General features: G+C 49.1%; 6 protein-coding genes across 6 annotated transcripts; 3 read left to right on the top strand and 3 right to left on the bottom strand.

The window, feature by feature from the left end:
• Window positions 1-660: 660 nt before the first annotated feature.
• Window positions 661-1374, top strand: trm9 (tRNA (carboxymethyluridine(34)-5-O)-methyltransferase; the record flags this gene model as incomplete). Its single annotated transcript, XM_031147007.1, has 1 exon — window positions 661-1374. One exon carries the CDS (start codon window positions 661-663, stop codon window positions 1372-1374), a length of 714 nt encoding a protein of 237 aa, XP_031008593.1.
• Window positions 1375-1906: 532 nt separating this feature from the next.
• Window positions 1907-3027, bottom strand: LHYA1_G002028 (uncharacterized protein; the record flags this gene model as incomplete). Its single annotated transcript, XM_031147006.1, has 2 exons — window positions 1907-2537; window positions 2624-3027. Coding segments are annotated over 2 exons (1035 nt in total), but the record flags the coding sequence as incomplete, so codon positions are not given.
• Window positions 3028-6365: 3338 nt separating this feature from the next.
• On the top strand, window positions 6366-8138 carry alp11 (Cell polarity protein; the record flags this gene model as incomplete). The annotated part of the gene is made up of 2 exons (XM_031147005.1): window positions 6366-6617; window positions 7713-8138. 2 exons carry the CDS (start codon window positions 6366-6368, stop codon window positions 8136-8138), a joined length of 678 nt encoding a protein of 225 aa, XP_031008591.1.
• Window positions 8139-8894: 756 nt separating this feature from the next.
• Window positions 8895-11463, bottom strand: LHYA1_G002026 (uncharacterized protein; the record flags this gene model as incomplete). The annotated part of the gene is made up of 2 exons (XM_031147004.1): window positions 8895-10469; window positions 10555-11463. 2 exons carry the CDS (start codon window positions 11461-11463, stop codon window positions 8895-8897), a joined length of 2484 nt encoding a protein of 827 aa, XP_031008590.1.
• Window positions 11464-12132: 669 nt separating this feature from the next.
• fur4_1 (Uracil permease) lies at window positions 12133-14069 on the bottom strand (the record flags this gene model as incomplete). Its single annotated transcript, XM_031147003.1, has 5 exons — window positions 12133-12506; window positions 12603-13166; window positions 13217-13480; window positions 13527-13664; window positions 13808-14069. The coding sequence occupies 5 exons, from the start codon at window positions 14067-14069 to the stop codon at window positions 12133-12135; spliced, it is 1602 nt and encodes a 533-aa protein (XP_031008589.1).
• A 1501-nt stretch (window positions 14070-15570) lies between these two features.
• On the top strand, window positions 15571-19116 carry nps10_1 (Adenylate-forming reductase; the record flags this gene model as incomplete). Its single annotated transcript, XM_031147002.1, has 3 exons — window positions 15571-16388; window positions 16433-18315; window positions 18428-19116. The coding sequence occupies 3 exons, from the start codon at window positions 15571-15573 to the stop codon at window positions 19114-19116; spliced, it is 3390 nt and encodes a 1129-aa protein (XP_031008588.1).
• Between the last annotated feature and the right edge of the window lie 1826 nt (window positions 19117-20942).

Here is a 20942-nt window from a genome sequence, read left to right as displayed (position 1 = left end):
TTCTTCAAATAATATTCTACTCGGGAAAGTAAGAAAACCTCTCAACTCGCACCAAATCGATTAGAAGAAAGCTGTATGTAAATCAATATAACATGCTCCGTATGGAGCTCATGCATCAAATCTTCACGGATCCGGTTTTGGGCTGGCATGGAGGCGAATTGATGGTGGGCAGGATTTGTTGGCGATTAAGAGCCGTTGCAGCCACGCAACTGGATCGACTTGAAGTTTGAAACGGGCTTATTTGAGGAGTAAGCTTATGTTGGTTCAATCGCATTGTCTGGATGGCATTGTTGAAGACCGGAGAGGAGATAAGGATAGCAATTATCGTGTAGAAACCGCGGCGATAATATGATTTTTTTTTCCTCGCGGCGGTCACAAAGTGCAGGTGCAAGTGCACTGACCAGCAAGGCTACACCAAGCCAATCTAGGACTTAACGCAGGGCTGAACAAAATGCTACTTAGTAGTGCCTTAGCTCTGTTTCTGGTCTCCACGTTGAACAAAAGCCAGCCATCTGAACACAAATCCCGTTAAACAGGTGCCTGCATGCCTAGATAGACATGTCTCGGGAAGCCACTTAAACGGAACGCCTCAACAACAATGAAGAGCTTGATTCAACGACCTCCCATCTCGCCGCATCCACATATACATAAACATACACAATGAACGCCAACCCCGTGGTTGGGACAGAGGAGGCAGAATCCTATGAAGAGCAACACGTGCACGAAGTCTACGAGCAGATCGCCTCGCACTTCTCCTCCACCCGCTACAAACCCTGGCCCATCGTCTCCTCCTTCCTGTCCTCCCTCCGGCCTGGCTCCATCGGCCTAGACGTCGGCTGTGGCAACGGCAAATACCTAGCCGTGAACCGCGACGTCTTCATCGTAGGCAGTGACCGCTCGTCCAACCTCGTGAAGATCGCAAGCCAGTCTCAGAACCAGCCGCATGCAGCGGTTGTGGCTGATTCGCTCGCGTTGCCGCACCAGAAGGACCGCTTCGATTTTGCTATTAGTATTGCCGTGGTGCATCATCTGAGTACGCGGGAGAGGAGAAGGGAGGCTGTGGGCGCGGTGTTGGAATGTTTGAGGGACGGGGGGCGGGCGCTAGTTTATGTGTGGGCCTTGGAGCAGAAGGGGAGTAGGAGGGGGTGGGATGAAGGGGGTGAGCAGGATGTTATGGTTCCGTGGGTTATGAAGAGCAGTAAAAAGGACGTGGGGGAGGCCGGGGAGACGGAGAAGACGTTTCAGAGGTTTTATCATCTTTACCGGAAAGGGGAGTTGGAGGAGGATGTTGTGGAGGTTGGAGGGGAGGTTGTTGAATCTGGGTATGAGAAGGATAATTGGTGGGCTATTTGTCGGAGACCGTTGAAAGAATGAAGATGGGATAATTGGGAAAAAGTATACCCTAAGGCTCGGTTCAAAATTTGGGCTGTTGGTTTGTTTGTGGTAAGCAATAACAGGCTGATTCATATGCTCCAGGAATAATCCCCTTTGCTAGTTTATGCCGACCGCTTCAACCGTAGGTACTTGGATATGGTACCAACTCGACCGTTGATTGGGGATCAACGTCGGAAATCTATCAGCTGAGATTGTTTAGTTACGATGTCGCGTAACGCTCAAGCCTTTTGGACCAATATCAGATCAACATGACGATCTAATTATACAGTGTAGATACCCTAATACAATCAAGAAGACAACCAAAAATATTCTTTTCCAGGACCCGTGCCATCTTATGCAAGTCATCAAGTACGTCTCTCATCTCGTGTAAAGCCATGCTATGCAAAGTCATATACCCATACTCATGCTTGAAGCCTGAACACCAAATGCTTGCTCTCGCAACCTATCTATCCATCTCCCATTCAAACTATCCAAACAACGCCTCGAGAACTACAATCACCAAGCCAGATCTTCACTGTCTTCGCCGATTTGTCTCCCTTGGGCCCACTTCCGGGCTTCCTCTCCTCTTGCTCTCAGGTCTAGGAGGCATCCAATTTACACCAGGGACCATCTGCTGTGGGCTCGAGTATCCTCCGCCCATGGGCATCGACATAGCATACGCAGGCGCATTGTACGGACTGACACCCGTCGTCATCTCCGCAACACTGGGAAGCATCTGACCTGCACCTCTACCCATAGCCATTCCACCCCCAATAGCAGCCAAAGCAAGCCCTTCGCCCGGACTCGGAGGCGGCACTGACCTCGGCGTGCTTTCCTTTCGGGCTGCAATCGTTCTCGATGAACTTCTTCCGCTGCTGATACTGCTCGGGACACCTTGCGCAGTACTTGGTCGGCCGTATCTAGAATTGGTTGGGGCCGCGCTAGGTGCTCCGGAGTAGGACTGAGAGTGTGAGTGGCCGTGAGGGGGTGATAACCGGTGCCCTGGTTGTGGCGGGTCAAGTGTGACGCTGGAGAGGGAGAAAGGTACGACGCCGGCCCGACGAGCCATGTCTGCTTCGCCGAGCTGCCAGTGCATTGCCTCAGCGGCGCGCCATGGTATTGCCATTTCTTCGGCGACTTTTGACCACATTTCTGGCTTGAACCTGGTAGTGAAGGTCAGTGCCGTCTTACCGCATTTGTTGAACGGGGAAGGACAAAGGTTCAAGACGGTGTTGGATTAGGGCACTACCTTTCGTAAAGTCTCGCCAGCTTGTTCTTCCGTTCTTCATCCCATTCACTGCGTCTTTCCAGGTAGTTCTGATAATGCAACCGGCAGCTAATCGCGCTACGTCCTGGAAGTCTCTTGGAAATGTCTTCCCACTTCATTCCACCCCCTCTTAGATCAATAATCAGAGCATCTTCCTCTGAGGTCCACTTGCTCTGCTTCTTAGCAGGAGACTCTGATGGATGGGGAGGCATGCTGCGTTTGCCACTCCCTCCTGTGCTAGGGTTGGCAAGTGCATATGCAGCACCCTCCTCTTTACCCGATGACGGGACAGAAAGTGATCGCGTCTGCTGTATGCCTGTTGGCGATGGTGAAGACTCATTTGAGTCCGGAGCCTTGAGGAGGAGGGAGATATCCACGGTGACGGTCTGGAATCGACGATGCCGTCAAGGCTGACGGAATCATGTGTGGAATGGATAGCACGGTTTGTAGGGATATGTTTGTGGCGTGGAAATTTCCATGTAAAACTCTCCTTGTCAATAGGAAGCCAGCGTGAACGAGCGTTGAGGTTGAATCTCAATTTATCCCAGGTTGAAGAAATCTCGGATGCCAAAAAGGACGAAAGTACTAGTATATCAGTTTAGATGGGTAGATCCAAGGTACCGACGTGAAACAGTCGGATAGTATTGCTAACTCAATCGTCCGGGTGTAGTCGCAGGGAGATCTTGAGACGATTTGGGCCACTTCCGACGAGGAGAGAGTTCCTATTTCGGGGCCTTAAAAGATCAAATGCGTGGCTTGCTAGATCTCGACAGCGATCAGGTCGATTGGCAACAACAAGTCTGTCATCCAGCCAATCGCAAAGAGTAGAGACGTGATTAGATGAGAAACCCCAGCGCCAACGGAATAATACGTCTAGCTTTATTTTGACAAGCTTCAATGAGCCAGGAACTTGCTCGAACTCATGATCTCCAAACCGGTACATGGTTATGAGCTGGATAGCCTCTCGGGAAGATGCGCGATGCAGATAGAGTGTGCTCCTTCATGGTGGGGGAGGGAGCAGGGATACAGCTAGTGTGGAGGAAAGGATGCTAGGGCCTGGCCACGAATTCATGCATGAACAGGAACAGGAAATACTCCGTACGCATAGTGATGCTTGCCATTGTTCTAAGGGGCTCTGTTAGTAGGCGCAGTACTGTATAGGCGGCGGAAGACTCGGTTGAAACTCGTTGTGGCGCTGTTGAAACTCTTATATAATCACAGACTCCTGTGCGACTACTCGAGACTGTTTGGGGCGTATGTCTGTGCGCTATTTGAACCTCACATACTACACTCATCATTTATTATTGTAGTGTTTTTGTTGACTGACCAGTCTTTGAGACGAATCCTGTTCACTGGTTCCATCCGCCCGTTCAGCATAACAACCGAACACTTCAGATCTTGGATTGCTGGGCTGGAACCCTCAACTGGCGGTCAAGTTCGCAAGGATAGCTACTCCATTGTTATCAGGGATCAAGGTGTAAGATCCCCATGGCTTGCAGAAGCTCATGGAGGGGCGGTCATGAACCATGATCTTCGCTGTTTAAGTGGCCTACCAGCGAGCACGTTGTTAAGCAATGCTTTAGTGGCTTGCAGGCTGAAAATAAAACGCTTCCAAACTTAAAGCATAGCCGAGTATAGCTCGGCTCTTGATGCCTAAACAAAAAGCAATATGACGCTGCGTTGTACTTGGGTTTAAATTCTCCGTTTGCATATGGGGAACTCTGCCTACCAGCATCAAGGAACGACTACCATTTGCTCGTTCATTGTTCTCTGAATCAGTCTGCGGGACCTCACATCTGGCGGTGTAAAAGACACCAGCCATGTAAGACAACGCTTGGGTACAGAGTTGTTGAAGATTTGAGTTTTCAAACAGGGGATCCATGGCTATAGTCTATAGATCTCTTGCGAGAATCTTAAAAGCTAAGGCGGGGCATTCTTGGGCAACACCTTGGAAAAGATGATCGCAAAAAAGGAAAGAAACCTTTCTTGGCGGCGCCAAACTTCACCTTAGATCCGATCCGATCCATGCATGTTCTTGCTTCAATGATGCGGGCCCGATGCAATCTGTTTTCGCCATAGTCGCGGTCGAACTTACAAATTGCGACCCCAAACACCAGACGGTACAGTCTGTACGGGTTGGTGGCACGGTCCAGTTTAGACCAATTATGCCGTGCATTAGCAGAACCGTGTTATTGGAGATGGCCCCTGCCACAACTGTTCTCCACGACCCAGGTACGATGTCAAACAAAGAAAGCGTGGCCTCATGGTGATTTGCAGTGCATAGCTGTACAACCTGCCAGCTGCCGTTGGCCCTATTCATCCGTTTGTTGTCGCCTACAATGGCAATTGTTGAGTGGTATCATACTGTATACATTGGGAAATAGACGGGAAGTCTCGTGTTCCCTCTTTTAGGGCACGCAGGACAAGTGTTGTTCGGAAGATAGCCGAACTTATGCCATAAGAGCTACTAACCCATATTGGAGGCAGACTGAAAGCCATCGATACCGAGTAGGACCATAAATGCCCAACTTAGGTAAATAATAAAAAACACCAGATTCCAGATTACAGATTCCAGAAACATAACAGGGAAAGGTAGAGGAGAGCCAGCTCTTAGGCGCCATGAGGCTTCACGCGTGTGCATCGGCGTGCTTGACAGGGCTGGAGACGGCGTCTCAGGAACACCAACACCCTCCCCCATTTCTTGTTTGAGCGGTGAGGCAGATGCCCCTTCTGGAAACCAGTCCAGCGTTGCGAAGTGCAAAAAGCAAGGTTGCAAGACGCACCTGGACGTGTATCCGATCTCTCCAGCAAGCGGTTTCGAGGACAATTGTATTATGCCCACTCCCGTCCATCCAATTGAAGATCCTCTGCGGCTGATCTGCAAACGGGCGATTGGCCAATTGGGACGAGACATCTTGCGGTGTCTGAGCGGCGGACGTGAAACTGCCTCGACATTTGGAATTCCAGGAACAGCCTTTCCAAAGTACTGTACCCTATCTCTCAACAACGGAATTCTGTAGTCTGTAGCTTCTCCTTATGCTCTAAGTGCATAAGGACAGGAGAACTTGACGAGATGGGAAGGACAGACGAACATGGCAAGTAACGCTTCCGGTTTCTCTGCGTTGAGATGTATCGAGTACCATAGAAGGAATGTCGTTCGTTATACGATTGTTGGTGTGTCATTCGATAACAAATGTGTGGCTGAGGCGCTTCAGGAATGCGGCTGAGCAACTGTTTCGGAAACTGATGGAGATGGTACAGTATCATAGAAATCTCTCGTTTGTGCCCTCAAGATGATTTCTCTATCTATGTATGATATGATAACCTCAAAATTATTTGTTTTATGATGTTTATCAAGTCTCTTGTCAAAAATTAACCATTTGAGGTTGAGATTCGCTCGCGCTAGTAGCTTTCCGGACCTTTTCGCAAAATGGGGTGCACACCGAGGAGGAGGCATCAACAAGCCTTTTTCAGCCTCGCAGTTTGCACATCATACACCATCTCCCTTACTTGAATCCGACTTGTTTCGCTCGCACGCATCAACAAGATAAGAAGTAAGTCCGCACCTTTGAAGCCACCAGCCGGCCAATGCTGATAATACCTCTATTATATCAAGTTCAGCTTGGGTCGCAAACGTTCCCCAACCAGACGCCTCGCCCGCCCCTAGTGGTATCATACCAAGCATCACTCCCACACCTCACATCTCACATCTCACATATTCACGATGAGTATGCAAACCGCCGGCGACATCCCGCTGCAGGTTACCTCCGAGAATGCCTCCTCGGAACGCCGTATTACGCCCTCATGGACCATTGGACAACTCAAGGCGAAGCTGGAGGCCGTCACAGGCATCCCGCCTTTGTCGCAGAAGCTTGTATTGAACCTCGGAAGCCAGCAATCTGTGCCCATGGAGGCTGCGGACGAGGAAAATACCCAGTTGTGTGTCTTCCCTTTGGCGCCATATGCTGAGATTCACGTGAGTAGAAACGTGTTTTCGTTACATTTATCTTCATTTTGACGTTTGGTCCCTCTTGGCAAAACTTATAGAGTTAACATGCTTGACGGCTTCAAAGGAGTATTTACGCCGATGTATCAAGTGATGCGAGCATGTTGAATGCCTTTTTGTGGTTGGATTGCTATGAAATGTTGATTAAGTGGTCAATTTCTTGCTTTAGGCATCGATGCAGCTCTGATCTAGAAGGACACAAGCACCAGATCAGATACACTTGATATCAAGGCGAGTAATTTATTTTCTACAAAGCAAAAAAAGGCGAACGTTCATTCGCAATGTGGAATGCTGGCTGGAGGCGAGGTGAACATGTATTTTTCTTATTGCTCCTTCTTTTTGATTCTTTGTTGCTATTTGAGAGCTCGGGAATGTTATTCTATACCTGGTTCGAAATATCTATTCCATTTTCCTTGTCAAGCGGATATCTAAAAGCGGCATCTGTAGTTGAGATCAGATATGAAGGATTGCATCAACCTGCTATCACTGTACCTTCAGAGTCAAATATTCAATCTGGCCACGCCATCAAGCCCAGGGCGAGACGTGGCATCGCAGTGAGACTATTGTCAAGGTCCACTGCTGTTGCGCCTGCTCTCTCCATCCGATTGGCTTCTGCATGTTGCAGATCTCATATTTGTCACTCTTTTTAGATACTCCTTGTACCTTTGATTCCGCGGATACTCATTAGATGCCGGGCCGGTAATTATGGTATGATCAGGCTGGTCACTACTTTCATTGGGAACTCAACTATCTTTACATCTGATGACAACTTGTCACTCAATTCAGAAAGACATGATGTCTTCAAAGCTCTAAATATAAATGCGTCATGTCCAACGCTTCCGTAGCATTGCCGACATATCCCTGCCAAGACACTTTCTCCTTGTCTCATCTTTAGCATTTATTCCGATCACTCACTCTTCTTCATCACCCAAAACAGAGTCACCCAGTCTCCCCATAACCTCTCAAATACCATTCCCATAAACTAATACGCCGACCAACAGGTAACCGATACCCGCCCCCCCCGGCGCCCGCCCCAACTATACCGACCCATCCAGTGTCCAAAAGTACGAACTCCCGCCCTCCATCTACGAAACGAAAACCGACAGCGTGCTCGCCTGGAAAAAAGCCAACAAGCTCGGGCGATTCGACCCCGACGCCCCCTCCCTCGAACAAGCCAAGCTCCTCGCGCTAGAAAACGAGATCAAGGAGCGGGGTATTGCGGTAGGCAAGAGATGCAGAGTAGGGGGTGAAGATGCGAAGAGGGGAGTGGTGATGTATGTAGGTGATGTGGAGGAGATCCCAGGCCAGACCGGAGCGTGGGTTGGTGTCAAGCTCGACGAGCCGGTGGGCAGGAACGACGGCAGTCTGAAGGGGAAGAGATATTGGGGCAAAGAGGGAGATGCGAAGTTTGGGGTTTTCGTGAGGCCCGAGAGGATTGAGATTGGAGAGTGGCCTGTTATAGATGATTTGGAAGATATGGAGGAGATTTGATTAGAAGGGGCACTACACTGCACTTACTGTGCTGGCAACGACGGATGCAACTTTACTTTTTTGCTTGGGAATCTTGAGTCCGTTACAGTATCAGCATCCAGTAACCAGCTGTGCTTTGCTTTTAGCCTCAAGTCCTTCCTTCTCCACCCAATAAAAAAGAGAGTTTCGCTCTCTTGCTCCACCACTCCACTACTCCAATCCACACAGCTCAAAGCCCATTCTTCTTCACGCCAGCCTAGCCCAGTTTGCATGAAGCATTGCCCGTGTCCGTCCGTCTCCAAATACAGTCCTATATATAGTATAGTCCAAAAAAGAAAGCATGCACAAAAAAGGTATTGGTTACAAAGTACACGTGACATCACGTCTGTCTGCCTTTTCAGTTTCGAGCCAGCTGCGGGGGCATATCTCAAAGCAAGGATTATTGTACTGTATTTGGTACATATGATGTCTTCCTCCCTCCCTCCTTTCCCTCTCCCCCCTAATCTGGTCTTATCTGCATGGCTTGGGAGGTTTATTCCACGAGTCGCTACTTGGTATAGAGAGAGAAATTCGAATCGTCGTCTCTTAAAGTCTTAGTAATACAAAACAGCCCAGGGCAGGTATTACATCCACCTATCGCATTTCATATCGCGTATCGTATACTAAATCCTCAGCTCATTAATCGTTAATCAATTACAACCTTACTCCATATATGCCCCCTTTATTCCCTACTCTTGTAGCTAGCTTCCACACCACTCACCCCTAGGCTTCCATTTCCTATCTCCTTGGAAACGCACTACTCAAGCTCTTCTGCTCCTCGAATTTGGATAGTACTTTAACGTCCTCCCTGGCATCATAGCCTTGGCTAGCGGGTAGCTCGACGGGGGAATCGGGGATTGGCTCGCATTCTAGGGTTTGGAGATCGTCGTTGTCTAGCATTTGGATGCCGGTGGAGGTGTCTTCATCAGATGAGTAGTTTGGGGTTTGGGTTTCGGGTTTGGATGTGTATTTGTTGGACTGGGGGAGAGTTGATGTGGATATGGAGGGAGGGGAATTGATCTGTGTATTTGATAGGGTATCTGTTAGGTGTGGGATGGCTGCGGGTGCTGAACGTGTAGTAGGCGGGTTTGGACGAGACGGGGGTAAGGGGTTGAGAAGGGGGTCGTGGGTTCTTATATTAGCTGTTGAGCGAGATGAGGATGCTGCTGGCGGTGGACGACTTGGTGTTGGTGCTGATGCCGGGTGGAGAAGAGGATCATGATCATGCTCAAGCATACTAAATGATTCCCCCTTTGTATCATCCACCTCATTCCCGTTTCCGAAATCAATCAGATCCTCTTCATCCACCAGCTTGATTTCGCTCCCTTGCGGCGCGACGTCTATCTCGATAGTCGCGTCTTCCACCAGCACACTCTCGACGCCTACCCGCTTCAAGATCTTGCCTACGAGTTCTGGATACCGCAGATGTCCTGAGACTTCCTTGCTGAGATCCAGATTGCTCACTCCCTGCACGTTGCTTATTTCCTGCAGACCAGCAACGCCGAATTGGATCGAGGTTGCGCGGTACAGGAACGCGAGGATGTAGTCGTTCTCAGAGTAGACGTTGAAAATTTTCCCGGAGACAACGCTGCACATCGTGCGCCAGTTGTCTGCGTTTGACGGGACCGGAGCGCCGATGAAGACTACGGACTCCACGAGCCCGAACGCCCTTCTCTCCGCGAGGGATTTTAGGCATGAGTAGATGACTCGCGCGCCGAGTGAATACCCGATGAGCGTCACGGGGCGTTCGCCTTGTGCTTTGTTGATGAGAGCGTCTGCTAGCACCTCGCCAGCCTTCTCCGAGCGGTTGCGTGCCACTGCAAATGGGTTGTCGATGCTAGTTGCCATCTTCAACAAATAGACAGGCCAGAGAGCTGACCAGAGAGTTGCGAGAACCGTCCGCTTGAGAATCTCAAGCTTGACGTATGACCACGCATAGGAAGAAACCATGTTCTTCAACGAATTCCCCAGTTCGATCAGCGCGTTCATCTCGTACCGCAATGCGAACACTTCGCTATCCTGGCCTAGGATTCTCCAGGGCTTAACCACGTCTTCCCTAGAGTTTAGCCATCCGTTTATGCCGATTGTTACGCGGAGACGCCGGGATTCCTCTTCGGTTTCTGGTTTGGTGGTGTGTTCGCCCCACTCTGAGGCTACGGGGAGGAATTTGAAGTCTGATACTTCTTTGGCGTATTGATCTACCATTTTCCCGGTCATTTTCCCTCCAAAGGCGCCGAATAAAGACCCGACGAGAGCACCGTTCATGGCGAAGATACCGAGGAAAGAGGCTACGCCTCCAAGTCCAACACCTCCCTATATACACATTAGCACAGACTCCAACAGAAAATCCAACACCTTGTTTTAAAATCAGACGTGAACAAGTGGATATCAAACTAACCATAAGCCCCCCAATAGCTCCAGCAACAACAGGAGCAGCAAGCCCACCCGTTACACCAATCAATGCCGCACCAGCCACAGAAGCAAGCCCAACTTTCCACCTCCTCGAAGAAGCATTCTCCGCCTGCCTCTTCTTCGTCTCCGCATCCGCAGTCAGCGTCTTAGAAGCCAGCATCAACGTCCTCGCAATCTCCGTCTCCTCCGTCGTAAGCACACTCATCGGCATCTCCAAACTGCTCGTCAAATAACACAGCAGCGTTCTCGAATGAGCAGAGTAATGACCCAGGCTCAGTAGCAGCAACACCATACAACTAATCACGCAATGCCTGTCATCTTTAGAGATGGTAGTGAGACGTGTAGCTACTGGCGGATATAGCGATTGTAGTATTGAGACATCTTTAGCTTCTCCCACCTCCCTGGCTTCGGCAGCTAGAGCTGCTGCTTCCGCTTCGGGCGTCTTGATGAAGTCGGGTGCATTAGGCTGATAAGGAGGAGGCGGCGGATTTCTCGCAGCAAGCCATTCGCGTCTTCTCTGCTCCGAGCGCGGATCTTCCGATCCTTCAGTGAGTTTCTTAAACACACGTGCCACCTCATTCGCCCATGTATCGAAATAACGCAACGCGTCTCTTTTCAATCCCCGCAGTTTAGGGGTAGAGAGCGAGTTCTCAAAACGAGCTTCGAGGCGGCATTGGCGTGCTTCTTCCTCGGGGTCGATTTTGGGCCGGTCACGTGAGTTCTCTGGGTCGACTAGAAGAGGAGCTGGTTCTTGGAGGGGGGAGGGCTCGAATGTGTGCTCGATTTCCTTGCGCATGTGCGTTACGATGCTTCCTAGGAGGGTGGTGAGAGCGCGTCGTTTTGCAGGGTTGAGGACAATTTTGAGGTCTTTGGGATCCGAAGCGTTTGGTGGCATCTTGAACAGCCCTTGGAGAACTCAAGCATGCCAGGTATCTCAGAATGTATCTTATGAGAGAAATTGTTCAAACTTTTTGATATTGAAGCCTTCTTGGGGTTCGAGGTCAATATAAAGATCCAAGTGCCGTGCCTCAATAATAAAGCTGCTGCCTGATGGATTGGACCTGGACCTGACCTTCAACTGGCGGCTCACGGACCAAGGAAGGATCCAGTTTGTGGTTTGGCTGGCTCCCTCCCAGTCAAAAGAATAGACCCGCCTTCTTCGCTCCTTGACTGTCTCGTTTTCGAAGGATTGCAATCTATATGGATGGCTCGTTGGTAAGGTGCCGTGACATTGAGGCAGTTTGGACGCCAAGTGTTTGTTTGAGCGCCTGCAGCTCGCTTATCACCCCTGACTCTCTACAGTACCTAGGCCTAGGTACTCTCAGCGCCCCTTTTGCCCCGGATACCCCCTAAATTTATTGAGGGCATGTTGCCCATCGACAGATACTATGGAAGTGGGAGATACCTCTTCAAGGTATGTGGGAGACTGTTGTATAAATCCCGGGACATTTTCAAGAGATTCGATCACATGTCCATATAATCATTCGAAAATAACCATGCTCTGTTCTATTGTCTAAACCGATATCTCTAAAAATCTATATCATTTATATCCAGTTATCGAGATCTACAGCTTTCTTCCATTGTCATCCATATGAGCCTTCACCTCCTCATCACTATTGCTCACGCTTGACCTGTCAACACCATCCATCACTTGTCCATCATCAAATTTCTGCTCCATTGGCCAGATCTTTCCCGCAGCCGTGTACACAATAAATGCAACGACAGTACCAACAAGCCAGCTCAGACTATAAACATAAGTCGCTCCCTTGGGTACATGCTTGTTCCCTGTCGCTTTCGCCAACCCCGCCAAATTCGGCGCAATGCCGCAAATGAAGGCCCCGAAAGCACGGAGGTTGAAGCCGTGGAAGAAGGAATAGATGTCTGGGTGTCTGTACAGACTTGACAAGTTCAATTGACGATTACGAAGGATCCAGAAGTCTGTCAGACGAGTCAGTTAGTGTATGCATTTCTTGAAATGAGCTTTCGACTCTGTGACAGGTCAAGAACACATGTCTAGGAGGAAAAGAAGCTTACCTGACAACATAATGCCAGCGATGGGACCAAGAAACAAGGAATATCCACCCAAGAAAGCCGAGAAAGACGCGGCACTGTACTGAATATTCCATGGGGTAGCAGCAACAGATATAATACAACAGACGTATGCACCTCTTCTGGCATTGATCCAACTAGGGAACCAGAGTGAAAGGTCATTAGAGAAGGACACAGAGTTTGCCGAAATATTGGTTCCAATAACTGCAAACATCCAGCAGAGAGCGGAGAAGAATTGAGCGGCGCGATTCTCCCAGAGAAGTGAGACTTGCAGAGGGTTCCAAGTCGTGACGCCATAGATCTCTTGACAAGCGGACGTGACTGTGATACCGAGGATACCACAAAGGGTGACGAGGACACAAAGCCCGACAGCCTGGGTCCAGAAAACTTGCTTGGGGTATTTAGCGTAGCGAGTGAAATCGGGCATGTTGAGGGCGAGTGTTGCTTTTGGTCCGATGGCAGTGGTAACACATTGAAAGAAGACCACAGCTACAGGAGTGCCGTCTTTGATGTGGGTTGTCTTCGAAAAGGTTGGTCCAAACCCCTTTGCTGTATTTATATCAGGCAAGAGGAAGGAAAGAGGGCAGTGTTTGACATACCAGCTACAAGGGCCCAGATGAAGAGAGTAAGGCCAAAGATTGGCATCACAATCGTCTTTGCCATGAAAAGAAATCTCAACTTAGAGACATGTAGCCAAAGGAGGGGCAACTGAACTATGATGAAGAGGAAGAAGCAGAGCAGCTGAGCCGATGTGACATGCGCGCTTATAGGGATATGGTTCGGGAAATGTTTAAATGAGGGCCAGATTGCTGTCAACATTGTTTGAATGCATTGTCCTCCTTGGAAACTTTGAGTACCGAACCCTGTCTGGGGTTAGTATGATGGGAGTTTGGAAGAGTCTACACTTACAGATACAAGCAACGACACCTCGGACAAACACTGCGAAATACGCTCCTCGGACTCCAAAGGTCGACCTCATCAGGACAGGAAAGTTAACGCCGTAGATGCATCCAACATAACCGTTAGCCATCGCAGGTATGCAGACCACTAATTTTTGGAGTCAGTACTGTTTGACCTAGAGGGAAGTTGGGATTTGAGAGTATATCTTGATATCCCAGAATTCTTGGGACATTAAAATCCAACATCGCCGGATATATCTGAATAGGAAGTACATAGTCTTGGAAACTTACGAACATGACCGACTAGAACGGCACCAATTGCCATTCCAGGACTCAATCCCTTGGTAATTGAAGAAGACGCAACCTGATACATGGAGATACTGAATGCCTCAGCAATCCAGAAGCCCAAAAGCGAAGGCCAAGTCCATTTTCGTTCCTCCGATCCAAAAGGGACCGGATCGAGGTCCTTGTTCGATCTGAGGCCATTGCTGAAAGTTGAATAAGCACCTGGCTCAGACTCCAACTTGAAGCGTTTTACAAAGCCTGGAGCCATGTCGATAGGGCGGGAGACTTGAAGAGGCTCTCGTTGTCTTTGAGGACCGCACTGCTTCTCTTGCTTGGCAAAAATATCACAAGGATTACAACCAAGTGCTGATTGTCGCGGCCCACAAAGAAATAGAAAGATTCTGCAGATGAAACAATACAAGCAAACGAGGTGACAAAGTAAATTTGACTTATATTTGAGTTGAAAGAGACATATAGATACGCAGATACGCAGATACACCGATTGTTGTCGAGGCTTCTTTGGAGTTTCCTATACTAACGCCTCACGGCCATCATTACTATTACTCGTATCGATTGTCGATAATTGATTATCGATACTGCGATGGTGACCTGACTAGTCAAAGATTGCGACACCTACAGAAGGGCAAGCTCTCAATCAAGATACTTTATCAGATGATTTATCTCGAGCGTGGAAGGCCGTCGTCGTAAAGGCCAACGAATGGAACATTTCCGCCCTGTCCAGCGTTTTCTCCTCATCTTATCGTGCCCGTGCTTCCTGTTGGCCGCTGGTGATAAAAATTTGGGGAGGTGGGTGGGGTGGGGGGGGACGGGAAGTTGGCCGGCACTACTCTGGTGCTAGGCAATTGCAGTGTACCTGTCTCGCCTGTGTACTTCGTACTTGTGTACCTGTGTACCTGTGTACCTGTGTACCTCCGTACTCTACTGTACAGTACCGTCTTATTGAGCAGAGGCCAACATCTGGTTTCAGCTCAAGATCCAGGGCACTGCAGCATGCGCCAGGGACAATGACAATGTACTGTACTGTACTGCATGTTGCCGGGCCGAATTTATTCCTTGATAGGATAGGGTACCATATACGCCGTATCCCTCCTTCTTGCCCTTCTGCCCTTCTGTCTCCTTGCCCTCGAATCGACACTCCACTCCACCAACTGGTGCAAGCTTACAAGCTTACCGAACTTACCGTCAGATTACATCAAACTTTACCAAGCCAAGGTCGAGACTCGGTAGCCATGACGTGCAAAGAGCCGCCCGTCACTCTACTGCATCACCTCGGGTCCTCCCTCTGTGGATGGAATAGGGTAGGATAGGATAGGATAAGATATGTCAAGGTGGAGCGGCGGCCATGCTACAGTACGATTAGGCCCAAGTACGATACCATGGGCATGCCATTTGCTTGGTTCGTCTTATCGTCTCAATGGTAATTTACGTGGACGCTGCAACAAGAAGTCCGGTCGGACAGCAGCAGCATCTTCTCCACTTGCTACCCGCTGAGCTATCTATCTGCTTCAGCTTGCCCTGCTCGCAAATCTTTCCCCGTACGCCTCTGTGGCTGCTTAATCAACGCATCTGAGGCCGTGATGGCGAGTGTGGAGTGGAGTGGGGTGGGGTGGGGTCTTTTTGGCCCGTGAGAGATACTTTTCACAGATAGTTATGTCCGTCTATTGTGTTAGGGCTTTTTATATCCAGTCAACAGCGCTTGATATTCTTGTTTTGCTGTTTCTATTCGCGCGTCATTTTGTCAGTTCAACATGGCTCCTACGTTACTCGATCCTCCTCTCCCCCAGGAAGCAACTTCAAAGTCTGTTCAGACATGCTCCGACCCCTCAGTCATTCCCTCGGAAAAAGCATCCCAGCGAATAAGGGAACTTTGGTGGTTACATGGACATCCTCATTCAAAACGATATTCAAATCCGAAGCTCGTCAGTCTTGGAGCTCTGGTGAGACATAGTGGCGTCACCTATAAGGGCCAGAAGGCTTTCCTATATCCCCTTACCGCCGATGCTACCACTCCTTACAAATCCATGACTTGGAATGAGTTTGATCGTGTGACGGAATCTATTGCCCTTTCATATGCCCTGCAACTGGAAAACGAGCTCGAGGATGCAAATTCAATCGGGAAGCAACCCACGGTTGCCCTCCTTGGAGGCGGAAAGACGATTGAGTATTTCTGTACCCAATTAGCTCTCCAGAAATTGGGTGTTAGGGTGCTTCTTCTTGCAGAGTCCAATGCATTGAGTGCACTGCATTATCTTCTGGAAACATGCCAAGCACTGGTTGTTATCACGGACTTCAAAAATGCTGGTACAGATACAAATGGAGTTCGAAAATTGGATATGATTGAGACATTACCTCCTAACCCAGCAACCAAAGCTTCAGAAGTAGATGCTGTCAAATTTCAAGATTTTGAAGATGTTTGGGAAAGGCATTCATTTATCATTCACTCTTCGGGCTCTACTGGTATGCCGAAACCTGTTATGCACACGAATAGGAGTATGATGCTCATTGCAAGGATGTATCGGCTATTTCAAGAGTTTAATGTAGAAAATTGGTTTCTCCTATTTCCACTGTGAGTCAGTTCCACATTTTATTTTTACCAAGCTGACAATGAAGATATCACATCGCCGGCATCTCCATAGCATTTTCGAACTTGCCAAACGGCCAAATTCTCTCCTTTCCACCGTTAGCATGGCCACCGTCATCTTCCAGTATATTTGCTGCATGGAAGACACTTTCATCAATGGGCCACCCCGTGGAATGCACGCACTGTGCTCCTACACTCATAGAGAACATGTACGAGTACATTACTGAAAATGGAGGAGATTTCACTCCTTTGTCATCCTTGAAAGTGCTTCAGCCCGGAGGAGCTGCATTATCAGACAACATCGTCAAAGCTCTTACGTCCAATGGTGTCAATGTCAAGACTACTTATGGCAGTACCGAAATTGGTCCTCCTTTACGCCCAATACCACATACGCGAGAAAATCCGAATTGTTACTCATTTCGGAATCTCTACCCTGATAACCCATTGATAAAGATGGAGGAAGTGGGTAAAGGTGTCTACGAATGTATAATATACAAAGGGTTTGACTTTGCGGCAGACTTATGGCAAGGCAAACCCGATGATGAACCATACCGAACGAATGATCTATTCATTCAAGATCCTCCCAGAAGTGGAAACTTCACCCTCCAAGGGCGTAAGGACGATATCTTGGTTCACTCAAATGGAGAGAACACCAGTGCCGGGCCATTACAGCTTGACATTCAGTCTTCTTCCCAATTGATCCACAAGGCTTTGGTATTAGGCCATTCAAAACCTGACGTGAGTCTCCTAGTCGAGGTCCATGAGAACTACGATCCAGAAAGCAAGTCAACTCAAAACACAATCTGGGGGGCAATACAGCATGTCAACACCCCCTACCCATCACACTCCCAAATCACAAAACCAATGATCCATTACCTCCCAAAAGGCAGCACCCTGCCCGTCACACCAAAAGGCAACGTTCGCCGTAAAGAAGCAGAGCGTATTTATTCCTCTCAAATCGACCGATTATACGCAGACCCTCTCCCCACCCTATCATTCTCATCATCAGTGGAGCCCCTCGCAGACTACATCAGTACCCTCCTCTCAACCCTAACCTCCACCCACGCCTCCGAAATCCAACCTTGGACATCATTCTACTCTCTGGGAATCGACTCCCGCCTCGCCCTTTCCCTCCGCGCCTCCCTCTCCTCCCATCTCAACCGCCCCCTCTCCCTCTCATCAATCTTCGAAAACCCCTCCATCGAAAAGCTAGTCTCATACCTCATCCCTTCCAGCTCGAAATCCTCAAATCCAAGCCTAAATTCAACTTCGGACAAAGCAACAGAAACAACGAAACGTATCATCTCCAGACTAGAATCAGAATTCAAATCCTGGCCACCCGGTAGCCCTCGCGATCAAAATCCCGCAGGTCCGATTCTCAAGCGTGAAAAGGAAACCGTGCTCCTCACCGGCGCATCCGGCTCTTTGGGAACCGCACTCCTACAAACGCTCTCCTCATCCCCTCGCATTGGCAAAATCTACGCAATGGTGCGCGGGCCTAACCACGTTTCAAAACTCGCTCAATCCCTCCAGCAGAAAGACATAGATCCATCTATCCTAAAATCCGCAGCCGAAGGTGGCAGTGGCAAAATCGAGGTAGTGAATTTCTCGATGCAGGATCCATTGTTGGGGCTCGAGGTGAAGAAATATGCAGAGGTCGCCAGGGAGGTCACGGTAGTAGTGGCGAATGCGTGGAAGATGGATTTCAACATGGGGGTCAAGGAGTTTGAGGCGGATTGTTTGAGGTGTACAATGTCGCTGCTTCGTCTCTGTCACGCGAGCGACGCCCATGCTCGTTTCTGCTTCACTTCTAGCATATCGACTTGCATGGGTCCCGCATCCCCTTCTATTATCCCCGAATCCCCTATTGGACCCGACCCAGCTGTCGCCCTTCCAACAGGCTATGCACAGAGTAAATATATTGGTTCGTGTCCTCCCTTTTCCCTTCCACATCACCAATTTCACCCACAAATTTCACCCCACCCCACTCCTCCTAAATTCAAACTAACCTAACACCCTCCCAGTCGAACGTATAACCCAAACTGCGTCCAAGACCTTAAAAATCCCCACCACCCTGCTCCGCACCGGCCAAATCTGCGGCTCAACACTAACATCCAACTGGCCCACCACCGAAATGTGGCCCATCCTATTCGCAACCTCCTTGCACCCCTCCATGCGTGCCGTTCCCTTGTTACCAGGGCAGAGCGTAGATTGGATCCCAGTTGATGTCGCTGCTAATGTCATCGTTGACCTTTTAACTCCCCCGCTAACGTGTAATGGAAATGCACATGTGGATGGAGATGGAAAGGAAATTGTGGAGCAGGAAAAGGCAGATTATCAGGCTCACAATATAGTAAACCCGCACCCGATCCCCTGGTCTTCTTTAATCTCCATGGTCCTCCAATCAACCACCACCTCCTCCTCCGACACATCACCCCTCCAAACCCTCCCCATCTCAACCTGGGTCGAAAAACTCAATCTCCTATCCACCACCACGCCGTCAATCCCCGGCCTGAAACTCCTCCAGTTCTTTGAGGATATGGCTAGCTCCAGCTCCAGCTCTGGAAAAGGGGAGGAAGAAGTAGAAGAGAGATACTTCCAAACGGAAACAACGCAGGCACTGTCGAGCGCGCTGAGGGAATGTGAAGCGTTTAACGAGGCGTGGTTGAGGGGGAATTTTAGGGTTTGGAGGGAGGTGGGGTTTTTGTTGTAAAGGGGGGGGGTATGAGAAGGGTATGGAATGATGATGTATGTGATGGAATGGGATAGAATGGTGGTATGCATATAGATGTATATTCATGTGGATAAGAATGGGTTTGCAAATGGATGTACATTTGAAATTATGGCGGATAGATGGATGGATGACTCGACTACATAGAGTAATGTGTGTTAGTAGTAAGAGTCGGGGTCGGTATACTAGGTAGATAAGCGAGCCAAATCTCTCTTGAACCCCTGAATTCAAACCTAATAGTATAGTAAACAGTCGCCAACTCCCTCGTAGGAAACTAATCTATCTACCTACTTCGCGTCTCATACGACTTTAAACTCATGATTCAGCCGTACCCATTTCTCCGACTTAGTTTATACGATGCTTTAATTATCCACGTGCAGACTACTCTCTTAATACCCGAAGCTAGAGACAAAGTAGCCTGGCATGGTTATTCCACATGCCGCCGGACGATCAATGAGCTACAAGGGCATACACCGCCATCCAAAAGGGTGAAGAGCGGAAGCTAAGTTACCAATATTGGAATCCAATATTAACAATCGATTGTTGACTTGCATTAATTCACACCTCCACATGTAATAGCATTTCCCTTGTGATTTATTTATTTATTCGATCTGCAACTTGCTCTACGAAGATATACGAGTATCACGATCAAAATGGCTGATGCTGCGGAACCCCCAGCTGGAGCAGCCGCGCCTGCCGCTGATACACCTGCCGCTGCTGCTCCTGCTGTAAAGGAAACTGCAAGCGCGACTTTGATTAAAGCTGTAAGTTCTCAATACCTAAACAATCGATCTATAAATCAATCAATCCTAGAATATACTAATCAGCGTGGTACCTAGGCGGAGCACGTAGTCATCGAGTCAGCAACAGCAATTGTAAAGGATTTGGGGACGAAGAGTGCTGCGGATTTGAAAGTTATTGAGAAAGGCCTTAGCCAGGAAGTAGTGGCAGAGACTAAAGATGGCATGCCGAGTTTGTCTGAGATTGGAGAGGCGATTGTGGATGGTGTTGAGGTTGTAGCTGAGGAGGTCGTGGAGGGTGCTGAGATTGCGATTGATGCCGTGAAAGCCCACCCCGAACTAATAGCCGAGTAAGATCACGAACTTGCATTTCTAACAATTGGATTGATTTCTGTACTGACTGGATTGATTGATTTCAGGGCCGCTATTGCCGTAGGAGTCGGTGTTGCTTCACTCGTGCAGCCGGAACTCATCGTTGGCAGCGTGGCGATGATTGGCAAGATGGCGGCTGATAGCGCCAAGAAGACGGCAAGTGATATTGCGGTTACGGCTAGTACGCATGTTGTGAATGAGATTGGAAAGGATATCACTGAGGACATCGCCAATGATGCAAAGGTAGAAGCAACGTTGACCAAGACGGAAGTCACGCAGAAGGAGACGAAGGTCGATGAGGAAAAGGGCGTTGTGGTCGAGACGAAGACGAAGGCTACTTCTGAAAAGACCCAGGTCGTCGCAACGGGGATTGGCAAACTCTTACAGAGGCATCAGATGCTGTTCCGGAAGACGGGAAGGACACCGAAGCTGCGGATCAAGCACAGAAAGAGGGGGGATCTTCCCAACCCCCCCTTGCCGAGGTCGCGAAGGAATCTCGTTCGGACGGAGAGAATGAGGGCACTTCTATTATTGTAACAGGTGGTGGGGATAAAAAGGTATCCGTCAAGATATCTGACGATGGTACAATCACCATTGGCACGGATTCATCCTCGGAGAAGAAAGAAGTGACCGAAACACCTATCAAAGCCACACCAGCAGCAGCATCACCAGAGGAAAGCAAGGAGCCCGAGAACG

This window comes from Lachnellula hyalina, assembly GCF_007821495.1.
Source record: "Lachnellula hyalina strain CBS 185.66 chromosome Unknown contig00014, whole genome shotgun sequence".
Taxonomy (NCBI): Eukaryota; Fungi; Ascomycota; class Leotiomycetes; order Helotiales; family Lachnaceae; genus Lachnellula; species Lachnellula hyalina.
This window is presented reverse-complemented; position numbering and strand designations above follow the sequence as displayed.